Here is a 12,585-nt window from a genome sequence, read left to right as displayed (position 1 = left end):
TAGAGAGGTGATTGCTAGGGGCTTGGGGGATAGCGAGGATGGATAGTTGATGAATGGGTGTAGAATTCCAGTTGTGCAAATTGGAAAGAGTTCTGCAGATTGGTTGCACAACAAGGTGAATGAACCTGACACTACTGACCTGTACCTAGGTAACCTGTACACGTAACATGGTTAAGATGGTAAGTTTTATGTGTATGTTACTATAAGTTTTTAAAAAGCAATGTATGCTATATTCTTCTATTGTGTTACTATGTAGGAACTTCACAAAAATTCTTTCATTTATTTAATAGATATGTATCAAGTACCCACTAAGAGCTAGGCACTATTCCAGCAGCTGAGATACAGCCACAAGCAACATCTCTAGTCTTTGAAACTTATAATGCAGGGTAGGAAACAATATAGATAAGTCAGTACACAAATATTAGAAAACACCTGGCAGTGATAAATTCTATAGAGAGAACAAATTAGAGTGAAATGATACCCAGCTAACAGGAGGGCTACTTTAAACTGGATGTGAAGAGTTATTGATTTATTTTCTACAACATTAGGCACTCTACAACATTAGGCACTCTCCAAAACAGCAGTTGGACTACTGGCCAGCAAGAAAAACTAATACAATATTGAAGGGGCTTGGTTCCATTCAGGCGGTTTTAATGCTATTTAAAAATAAAGATCATAGTTTAAGTTTTTTCATAGTTTAAATTTTATTCTATAACCCACTGTAGTGGATTTACCATAGGATGATTATCAGTGGTGTTCATTTCTCACTCATATTCAGAATTCTCATAGCATAACATTGTAAACAAAATTATCTTATCGCTTAGCAAACACAGGAAAGGGTGTTCAGAGTTCCAGGAAGAAAAGAGAAAATAGACTTTGGAGAAAGTAAGATAAAGACCTGGTAGAGGGACTCTGAGGATATCTTATCCTGGCACAGTGATCTAGTGCAGAGGTCCCCAACCCCTGGGCCACCAACCAGTACCAGTCTGTGGCCTGTTAGGAACTGGGCCGCACAGTGGGCAGTGAGCCGCGGGTGAGCAAGTATTACTGCCTGGGCTCCACCTCCTGTCAGATGAGCGTTGGCATTAGATTCTCACGGGAGTGTGAATCCCATTGTGACCTGCACATGCGAGGGATCTAGGCTGCCTGATGATCCGAGGTGGGACAGTTTCATCCCGAAGCCATCTTTCCCCCCATAACCCCATGGAAAAATTACCTCCCATGAAACCTGTCTCTGGTGCCAAAGAGTTTGGGGACCGATGATCTAGTGGACCTCTGTCCTGGCCAAAGTTGGTAATGTGACTTTCCAAGATGAAGCTGTTGCAGAAGGTTGCACCTCTGTGCGAGTTGGTAGCAGAGGCCCAGCTTGTGCAGGCAAACAGGGGACTCAGCATTACTCCCTTTAGACTTAATTGCTGGGGGCTCACTATTCATTTCAAAACCTGCAGCATAGTCAACAGATTCTTGCATTACCACCGGGCCCTTCTTCAGAAAAGAAATCTATGGTAGAACCTGGGTATCCACTTACACAGCCCAGGTCTTAATCTCAGCAATCATTCATTCATTCCTGCCACACAGTGACTCATGCTTTATTTCTCCCTCAGACTTCAGATGAACTCAGAAGGCCAGGGAACAGAGGTCAGCTCTATCCCCAGATGCGATGCTTAGCACAGTCACTTCTTTCCTTATTGCCGCAGAAAGTGACTCCCCACAGGCCTATGCTTATTTGTCGTAAATATCTGGAGTTATCCCATACCCATTTTTTCTATGCTGAGGAAAAAGAAACATTCAAACAAATCCACCTGCTTACGGAGATGTATGTTACAATCTGTTTTGGCCAGATGGTCATTTGTTGGAAAATTCTGTTGGTACTGTGTGGAAGAACACAGGGCAGAAAGACATAAAATTGATTTGTTGAGTGGCTGTGGTGGCCCAGGCACAAAGATGTGTTTGGAGGACAGAACAGAACAAGATCTATGTGGTCCCTGCCCTCAGAGAACTCCCAGACCAGCTAGAAAACAAGATGATTCAAGGACTAAGGAGTTGTGGTGAGTGCTGTGATAGAAGGGGGTCATGGAAGTACATGAAAGGGAAATAAACTTAATCTAGGGGATGAGGAAACCCTCCCAGAGAAAATGGCACTTAAGCAAAGATCTAAGGATGCATTGGAGTGGGGAAGTGATAGGCAGGACACTAGGAAAAGAGGAGGGCATTTGCAAAGGTCTAGAAGCAAAAGGGCACACAATGCTTGGGGAAAATGTGGGGAAAAATCCAGTTTCTTTGGGTTATAATGTGAGGAGATGAGGGGGAAGGGAGGGAGAGACAGGGCTGGAATGCAGGGCTGGGTGGGACTGGGAATGGTCTTGTAAAGCGTTGATGGAGACCAGCTGTGAGGGTGGTGTGGCTAATAAAAAGGGAGCCACAAAGCCCAGTGTAGGAGACCAGGTAGCAGCTTAAGGAGAAAGATGGGAGAATGGCCTGTACTGGGAAGAGGCAGTAGAGAAGAAAGAGATGTGGAAGGACGAAAGACAGATTTAGGAGGTAGAACACCCAGGATTCCCTTTCTCCCCACAGGTAAATAACACCTGGGCTTCACTCATTCCACAGAGATCTAAGCAAAAAGGAAACTATTTTGGAAGAGGATTCAAATCACATGAAGTGTTTATGAAGTGGCAGTGTCGCATATGATACCTTCTGTATAAGAGGGTTGGCAAATTGATTCCTGCTTTGGATAGTTCATCACCAAACAGATAGTGAAACAAGACAAATTTTAAATGATGTATAGACCAGGCACGATGGCTCACACCTGTAATCCCAGCACTTTGGGAAGCCAAGGTTGGCAGATGACTTGAGGTCAGGAGTTCGAGACCAGCCTGGGCAACAAGGTGAAATCCCGTGTCTACTAAAAATACAAAAATTATCTGGGCGTGGTGGTGGGTGCCTATAATCTCAGCTTCTAGGGAGGCTGAGGCAGAGTTGCTTACTTGAACCCGGGAACCGGAAGTTGCACTGGGCCGAGATTTCGCCATTGCACTCTAGGCTGGGCAGCAGAGCAAGACTCCATCTCGAAAAACACTTTTTTAATTAAAAAAATTTAAAATGATGTATATATCACTATTACATGAATGATGCAACAGCATTATTCACAATAGCCAAAAGGTAAAAGCAATGTAAGTGTCCATGGGTGGATGACTGGATAAACAAAATGTGGTATTTATGTACAATGGAATATCATTCAACCTTCAAAAGGAAGGACATTCTGACACATGCTACAGTACGGATGAACCTGGAGGCCATCATGCTCAGTGAAATAAGCCAGTCACGGAAGGACAAATACTGTCCGATTCCAGTTATATGAGGTACCTAAAGTAGTTAAAGTTATAGAGAGAAAAAGTAGAATGGTGATCACCAGGGCCTGTGGGGGAGGGAGGAAAGGGGAGTTAGTGTTTAATGGGTACAGTGTCAGTTTGGGAAGAGGAAAAAGCCCCAGGAGTGGATGGTGGTGAGGGTATCAGCAAAGTGAATGTACGTTGAGCTGTACACTTAAAGATGGTTACAATGGTCAACAGTATGTTACATGTATGTTACCACAGGTTTTTTTAATTTAAAAATATTCTTTTTAAAAAGGCAGTCATTGCCATTCCTAGTGTTGTCCACTCTGGAATATTCAAAATTATTTCAAACCAACGCTAAATTAACTTCAATTTTTAAAATAGTTTTAATTTTAAACAATGATAAAGGTAATACATTTTCATTGTAAAAATATAGAAAATACAAAAAAGTGTCGTTAAAGGATAATTTTTAGAAAAAATGTAAACATCGTGACTTTCACACAAATATAAAATGAATATGTGTGAAAGATGTTATTTAACTCCTTATTGAATAAGGAAACCAGTATGATGTTAAAACCAAAGAAGCTGGCCACTTGCCTGCAGTCCTAGCTACTCCAGAGGCTGAGGCGGGATACTCACCTGAGCCCAGGAGTTTGCAACCTGCCTGGGCAACACAGCGAAACTCCCCAACCCTGTTTAAAATAAATAAATAAACAAAAGAAAAAGAAAAAAAAATGCAAAGAACAAAAGGACACATATACACAGGCAAACAGGAATGCTAAAATGAATTTACAAATCAATGCCATACTGGTCAGTATCCACTGGGCAATAATCATTCCACTGGGACAAACTCATTAGCTTTGATGTTGACAAAAGTCATTTGCAATACTACCGGCTTTCCATAATGTATAGAGTTGTAAAAGAACCTACAGAGGAGGAAAGGCCACAGGACCCTGTAAAATTAAATAAACCTGCAAAAAGTGCTAAGCAGGACACCCAGGAATACCCGTCCCTCCTCTAGTCCCCTTGAAAGTCTTTCACAAGGCGGAAAAAGGAAAGGAAAATCCTCATGTAACCCTTCTGCCCAAAAATACACTGGCACGGATTCTTTAGAGACGGATTTAATCCAGAATGTGGAGCCTTTATTAAGGAAATCAATCAGGTGCAACGTTCTGGGACACGCTCCTGGACTGGGTGGGCTGCGGCGAACTGACCCAGCGCACCTCCAACCCCCGGGAGCGCTCGGCACCGCCCACTTCTCTGCGAGTGGCTGCAAGTTGCTGAGCAAACCTGGGGGCCATCGGGAACCTTCTGGGAGTGGAGGGCGAAGCTATAAGCGCAGGGTCGAAGGGCAGGCACGGGAAAAAAAATTTTAGGAACCGAGATCCGCTGCGCGGCAGGGCTGCGCAGCCACCGCGTCCCGGCAGCGCCGCCTCCTTCCCTCCCCGCCCACCGCCCGCCTGGCCGCTCTGGGCGGTGCGAGGAGCCAGGGGCGGGGCGACCTTTGCTCCGGCCTGGAGCAGTCCAGGCCAGGCGTGGCCCAGCCGCCCGGCTGCAAGTTGGGGCGTCCCCGCCGCTCGGATCCCCATCTCGCCTGACGCGCGCGAGGTGGCCCCGCTGCTTCCTGCGCACACCTCGGGTCCCTCCCTCCCGGGCCGGGTTTGGCCGCTGCGGCCGCCCCTGGGCGCCCGCGCCCAGACCCGCGGTTTCGGTCAGACCCGCCCGCGGGCTGGTTTCGATTAGGGCCAGTAGGAGGGCGGAGCGGCCGGGACGCAAGGAGGGAACTAGCCTGAGTGGGGACGGTCCCCGCGCAGGAGACAAAGAGCGTCCCTGGAGCGATCTGGGCACAGGAACCCGACCCGGAGCCCGGGGCGTCCGCGCTGACTTCGGGTCCCCGGAGCCCGGGGCACGGCAGGGAGAAGAAGACGGCGGAGAAGGCGACAGCAGAGAAAGAAGGCAGGCTGCAGGGGCGCCGTCGGCGCGGCGGGCCGGGATGCGGACGCCGGTGGTGATGACGCTGGGCATGGTGTTCGCGCCCTGCGGGCTGCTGTTCAACCTGACCAGCACGCTGGCGCCCGGCTGGCGGCTGGTGAAGGGCTTCCTGGACCAGCCAGTGGACGTGGAGTTGTACCAGGGCCTGTGGGACATGTGTCGCGAGCAGAGCAGCAGCGAGCGCGAGTGCGGCCAGCAGGACAAGTCGGGCTACTTCGAGGCCCAGCCCGTGTTGGTGGCGCGGGCACTCATGGTCACCTCGCTGGCCGTCACGGTCCTGGGGCTGCTGCTGGCGTCGTTGGGCGTGCGCTGCTGGCAGGACGTGCCCAACTTCGTGCTGGCCGGACTCTCGGGCGTCGTGCTCTTCGTCGCCGGCCTCCTCAGCCTCATACCCGTGTCCTGGTACAACCACTTCTTGAGGGACCGCGACGTCCTGCCCGCCCCGGCCAGCCAGGTCACGGTGCAGGTCAGCTACAGCCTGGTGCTGGGCTACCTGGGCAGCTGCCTGCTGCTGCTGGGCGGCTTCTCGCTGGCGCTCAGCTTCGCGCCCTGGTGCAAGGAGCGCCCCAAGGCGCCCTCCGCCGGGCCTCGCCGCAGCAGCGTCAGCACCATCCGAGTGGAGTGGCCCGAGCCCGAGCTGACGCCCGCCATCAAGTACTACAGCGACGGCCAGCACCGACCGCCGCCTGCCCAGCACCGCAAGCCCAAGCCCAAGGTCGGCTTCCCAATGCCCCGGCCGCCGCCCAAGGCCTACACCAACTCGGTGGACGTCCTCGCCGGGGAGGGGTGGGAGGCGGCCCAGTCCCAGGACTCTACCTCGTGCAGCAGCCACCCCTACGACAGCACGCTGCCCTGCGACTCCGACCTCTAGACGCCTGTAGAGCCTGGGGGGCGCCGGGTGGCAAAGGACTCACCCCCGCACAGGCGCGCCTGGCTCCGAATTGGAACCCGGACACTTGCCCCTCACTGGTGTGGATGGAAATCTTCCTTTCGTGGGACCAAACAGGACTCCTTGGACGATTAGTTGAGGGTGGGTTTGGTTTTCTTCTTAAAGAGTTTAGTTTTCCTCTCCAGAGGGATCAGGGTCCTCTTAGGGAGTGACGGGCTTTTCATATTTTTTTTGCTGAAGCATATATGAAAAGGGTGGCATTTGGGTCACGTGGACCAGAGACAGTAACAAGTGTTGAAATCAGCAGTGCTCAGAAACAATTTAACACCTTGAAACGACAATATTCTAAAGTACTGATGAATCTTGCATCAATATAATCATTGGGGTTTTTTTTTCTTTTTCCTGCTGTATAACTCGTTGCCATGCAAACTCTCAAGAGGCCAATATATTCCTGGCCATGTTTGAATGAGCCTCTTAAAATAAACTTAGAGCCATGCAAATGCCAGCAGTTTAATAGATTTCATGGAATGAAATAACGTGATTAACTCATAGCTACATATCATTGCATAAATGGGATTAATCTTTTTTCTCACTTATTTTTGCTGTGAAAGTTGAGGGCATGCAAGAGTTTCTCTTCCAGAAGCCGGGAGGAGAATGAAGGTCCTAATGCTGTACTATTCCACCCTTTGGACGCCTCGTCCAGGACACAGACGACTCTAGGTTTAACATTTTGTACAAAATGGAACCTGTTAATCACATTAAAGCACATATGTATATATCTTTTATTTATAAATTAAATTTTAGAACAATAGTTTCAGTATATCCACAAAAGCTCTCTTGTCTTCAGTACAACCTTTGGGAGTTTAAACATTCATTACTGACAATTTCCTGGCTGCCTGGGCACTTGTGTCTGAAATCTAGCACTCAAATCTTTGCACCTCTTAGCATAAGGTTACTAAAAAAAAAAAAAAAAAAAAAAAAAAAAAAAAAGCCAACGGGCCCCACTTAAGTCCCTGATTACTTTGTTTTCAGGTTCATGCTATTTCTGTGCAAAGCCAAGTCTATTGTTGAGAGAACAAGAAGCACCAGTTTCCACTTGAGGTGAGACTGGAAATCTTTTCCTTTGTAGCAGTGGTGCTTAGAATCACAGGAAGGCAGCTATGTGTTCCATGACGGGGACTGGGTCTCCAGCAGGGCTGGCTTCAATTCCAAGTGGTTAATTTAAGGGTGCCTTTAACTGAACTGAATCTCATCTTTAAAACCTGCCGGTCAGAGGTAGGAACATTCAGTTCAGCAAGCCCTGATAATAGCTATGATGGGGCTAACTTAATAGCCCATGCTGCCTGTTAGAGTGGAAGGGATGATAGAGATTCACTTCCCTTGCCATTCGGTACTAGAATCACTTGTTTCTCTCTTTCTGAAGCCAGGCTTTCATGTGTAGGCTCTATCACTTTGGAACATCTTTCAAATGCAGATTCTGCTTGGGTAGATCTGGAGTGAGGCCCTGAAATGATTTCCTAACTAGCTCCCGGGAGATGCCAATGCTGCCGGCTCATGGGCCACACTAGGAGTTGCAAGGCTTTCGCTGGGACTATGTCTCACTCGAATTTCAATCCCAACTGATGGCTGGTATTCAGACCTTTGAGTGCCTGCCACCGAGATGAGCTTGGGGACTTGCTCGAGGGTACAGAGCCAGAATGGAGAAAGTGCAACAGGGCCCTTTTCCACTAACACCTCCGAAGGCAGCAGTTAGGGTCCTGAGAAGTCAGCACCTAGCAGACACCATGCAGGTACCGGACTCCCGGGAAATGCGGAGTCTAGGCTGCGTGGTAATTCTGTCTCCAGGGAAGCTTTAGTAAAAACAAACAAAACTCATGTTTTGTGTGTTTTGCTTTTCTCCCCATCCCAATGATTCTCCACTGCCTTATATGCAAAATATTTCCACCTGAGGATTAGGATTCGGTTGCTGAGAGTGAAAACTCTACTTTTTCCCTATCAAGACAAAAAAGCTCAAACTCCCCCTTTAAAAATACAAACTGCTTTTTGCTATAGAAATGTTCAACACAGCCTGTAATCCCAGTGCTTTGGGAGGCCAAGTGGAAGGAATGCTTTGAGGCCAGGAGTTCGAGACCAGCCTGGGCAACATAGCTAGACCCCGTGTCTACAAAAAAAAATTTTTTTTTAATTAGGCATAGTGGCAACATGCCTAGAGTCCTAGATACTTAGGAGGCTGAGGCAGCAGGATCACTTAAGCCCAGGAGTTCAAGGCGGTAGTGAACTAAAGCACACTACTGGAGTCCAGCCTGGGCAACAGAGCAAGACTGTCTGTTAAAAAAAAAAAAAAAAAAAAAAATTCAGGACAGCCTGAAAAGACTCCTGCATCACTCCAGGATCCACGTTTGGCCTGAGGGTCATTCTCTGCCACAGCAAGTCTCAGGAGTTGCTGCTGTGGGTAAGAATTGATCCTAAACTTGTCCTAAACTTACCACTGACCAGCCCAGCAACTGCCCCGCAGAGAACACACTGAAAGCATTTCTGTCTTGCATCAAGCCCTTCTGACCTGCCAGACTCATGTTTAATCCTCCCCATCCCCATAGGAAGTGGGAGTCCCCATCGTAATGGATGAAGTCTTTTTCAAGATCACTCAAGCGATGCTGAGAGGACGGTGAGATCTGTGAAGGTAGGGCAGAAGCTGCTTTAACGCACCCCTGCTCTACCCGTTCACCAGTCTGGCTCTCATCTAGACACACGCCCTCACCAAGGAGGGGTGTGGCTTTGAGCACACAGCTGGTTCTCTACTGTGGAGGCTGCAGGAGGAGCTGTCAGGGTGCTTTGGCAACCATCCTCCCCTTCATTGTGTAGATCGTTCACTCAGTATGTTTTTGGGCATCTGACATTTTGCCAGCACATTTGTGGGCACCGCAGAAAACAATACTATCCAGGCCCATTCTGTGTGGAACTTAAATACTCTCCAGTGATCGTGTACAAATAAAATGAAAAAGATTAAGCCGGAAATCAAGGAATGGAGGAAGAAAGGTGTTTTTTTGTTTTTGTTTTGTTTTGTTTTTTGGAGACAGGGTCTCACTCTGTCGCCCAGGCTGAAGTGCAGTGACATGATGAGGGCTCACTGCAGTCTCAACCTCCCAGCCTCAATGCATCCTCCAGCCTCAGCCTTCCAAGTAGCTGGGACCACAGATATGCATCACATCACACAGCTAATGTTTTTGTTTTGTTTTTGGTTTTGGTTTTGGTTTTGTATAGACAGAATCTCACTATGTCACCTAGGCTGGTCTCAAACTCCTGAGCTCAAGTGATCCTCTCACCTTGGCCTCCCAAAATGCTGGAATTAGAGGTGAAAGCTCCCACACCTGGCCACAGGTGATATTTTAGGAAAAGTGGTCAGGAAGAAGGAGGTAATTGGGCAGAGAACTGAAAGAAGAGAGAGAGGAGCCTTTTAGGCAGAAGGAACAACTTCAAGTTTCCACTAGAGAAAATGTGAAAACAGGTGGGCGTCTCAGTCTCACTACAGCTAGTTTTGCTTCTCCTTCATTCTAGAATCGGGTGGGAAGGCCAAGAAGCAGCTGCTGGTACAATGAAGTAACCCTGAGTCAACCTTGTCATCTACTCTTTGTCAGGCTAACAGAATCTTTCACAGGGAATACCATCTGGAACAAATTCACCCTGTCTTCTAGAATATTTCTGTAAGCAGACAGGGAGGGTCTCTGGGGATTCTAGGAATTTAATCAACTTGAGCAATCAGCCTGTTTTGCAGCCTCGTGCCCTGCAGTCTGTTTCTTCCTAGACCCTGTGTGGTCACCCAGCTGGTTAAAAGCAGCTCCTGACAGGTCCCAGCAACTTAGAGATGAACTGAGTGAACTTTCCTCATGGCCATTCTATAGTCTCCACCCCAGGGAGCAGCAGCTTCACGAGCAACCACATGCAACCTATGTGCTGGCATGAGGACTCACTGCATTGGCGCCACTGGGACCCCTCCTCTGCATGCGATGCACCCCCTCCCCTCTCCATCACCCCTTAAAACCCTCCTGTCACTTTCCCTCTGGGAGACACTGCTTTGGAGAATTATCCCAGAGCCCTTCTTACTTGTGCCAAGGAATAAAACTCCTATTGATCACACACCTGCATTCTCAAGGAGCATGGTTTGTTATTCATCAGACCTACCCCTTTTTGGGGGTAACATTTCCAGAATCAAAAATAAGCAATTTCTTTTTCTTTTCTTTTCTTTTTTTTTTTTTTTTTTTTTGAGACAGGATCTCCCTCTGTCACCCAGGCTGGAGTGCAGTGGCATGATCTTGGCTCATTGCAGCTTTAATCTCCCGGGTTCAAGTGATTCTCCCACATCAGCCTCCCAAGTAGTTGGGACCACAGGCACACATCACCATGCCTGGCTAATTTTTTGCATATTTTTGTAGAGATAGGGTTTCTCCATGTTGCCCAGACTGGTCTCAAACTCCTGAGCTCAGGAGATTCACCTGCCTCAGCCTCCCAAAATGCTGGGATTACAGGCGTGAGCCACTATGTAAGCAAAAAGTAAGCAACTTCATGTGTGAATAGTCCTCCACTAAGTAGGACTGAACATGTGAAAACAAGGTTTCATTTGTTCAAATCAAGGAAAATATAGACAGAGCTTAGCAGGGGGAACAGTGCTGACAAGGGGACTTGATTCTTCAGTGGCATGTGGAGAGAATGGCTTAAGACTTGACTGAACCCATTTAACTCTTGTCCTACTGGTGGCCCAAGTTATACCGAGGCTCTGACAAGGTGAGCCAGCAGCACCTCTTGTAAAGCAATGTGACCAGTGGGTTGAGAGCCTGGGAGGGCAGGAGATGCCTTTCACAGGTACCAAATGCCTCTCTATTGTTTTGCATAGAGAAAGTGACATGGAGCCTGAGGCCACTGACACTTTTCCCCTACCACCATGTTTGCTATTCACAATGACTCTCAAAGAGCTGCCTCTCACCACCGGGCTAAGGGAGGCTAGACAAGATCACTGCAATTTTTCTAGAACTTTGATGATACCTGCCTCCAAAGAGGGTAAGCCTTGCCCTTGCTGGGCTTCTGTTTCCTCATCCGTAAAACTGGGGAGACTGAATTAGATATTTTCAAGGGCATCTCTAACTTTATTCTGAGGGTGACAGTTAAGAAAGGAGATTGAGAGGAGAGAAACAAAATTTGAATAGTGGCGCCTGAGGAAGCTGACTGATGTGTAAAATGTTTTTTATGGTAATTTTTTTTTAAGTTCCAGGGTACATATGCAGGATGTGTAGGTTTGTTACACAGGTAAGCGTGAGCCATGGTGGTTTGCTCCACAGATCAACCCATCATCTAGGTATTAAGCCCAGGATGCATTAGCTCTTTTCCCTAATGCTCTCCTCTCACCATTCTCCCCCGACACACCCCAGGGAGTATTGTTCCCTCCCTGTGTCCAGGTGTTCTCATTGTTCAGTTCCCACTTTGAGTGACAACATGTGGTGTTTGGTTTTCCTGTTCCTGTGTTAGTTTGCTGAAAATAATGGTTTCCAGCTCTATCCATGTCCCTGCAAAGGACGTGATCTCATTCCTTTTTATGACTGCATAGTATTTCATGGTGTATATGTACCACATTTTCTTTATCCAGTCTATCATGGGCATTTGGGTTGATTCCATGTCTTTGCTATTGTGAATAGTGCTGCAATGAACATGCATGTACATGTATCTTTAAAACAGAATGATTTATATTCCTTTGGGTATATACCCAGTAATGGAATTCCTGGGTCAAATGGTATTTCCGGTTCTAAATTTGTGAGGAATCACCATACTGTCTTCCACAATGGTTGAACTAATTTACACTCCCACAAACAGTGTAAAAGTGTTCCTATTTCTATGCAACTTCACCATTCGCCAGCATCTGTTGTTTCTTGACTTTTTTTTTTTTTTTTTTTTTTTTTGAGACAGAGTCTCACTCTGTCGCCCAGGCTGTAGTGCAGTGGCCCCATCTCAGCTCACTGCAACCTCTGCCTCCCAGGTTCAAGCAATTCTCTTGCCTCAGCCTCCTGAGTACCTGGGATTATAGGTGACCGCCACCACACCTGGCTAATTTTTGTGTTTTTAAGTAAAGACAGAGTTTCACCATGTTGGCCAGGCCAGTCTCAAACTCTTGACCTCAGGTGATCCACCTACCTCAGCCTCCCAAAGTGCTGGGATTACAGGCGTGAGCCACAGTGCCCCGCCTTGCTTCTTGACTTTTTAATAATCACCATTCTGACTGGCATGAGATGGTGTCTCATTGTGGTTTTGATTTGCATTTCGTTAATGATCAGTGATGTTGAGCCATTTTTCATGTTTATTGACCACATATATGTCTTTTTTTTTTAG

General features: G+C 47.5%; 1 protein-coding gene across 1 annotated transcript; it reads left to right on the top strand.

Moving 5' to 3' along the window:
- The first annotated feature begins 4,842 nt into the window (after window positions 1–4,842).
- Window positions 4,843–7,044, top strand: CLDN23 (claudin 23). Its single transcript, XM_003902445.4, has one exon. It carries the CDS (start codon window positions 5,326–5,328, stop codon window positions 6,193–6,195), a length of 870 nt encoding a protein of 289 aa, XP_003902494.3. The 5' UTR covers window positions 4,843–5,325; the 3' UTR covers window positions 6,196–7,044.
- Window positions 7,045–12,585: the final 5,541 nt, after the last annotated feature.

Source organism: Papio anubis, chromosome 8, assembly GCF_008728515.1.
Source record: "Papio anubis isolate 15944 chromosome 8, Panubis1.0, whole genome shotgun sequence".
Taxonomy (NCBI): Eukaryota; Metazoa; Chordata; class Mammalia; order Primates; family Cercopithecidae; genus Papio; species Papio anubis.
The sequence above is the reverse complement of the archived record's forward strand: the minus strand, read 5'-3'. Positions and strand labels throughout refer to the sequence as shown.

Coding starts and splice junctions, on each gene's coding strand:
- CLDN23 (XM_003902445.4), top strand. CDS start 5,326: ATGCGGACGCCGGTGGTGATGACGCTGGGCATGGTGTTCGCGCCCTGC.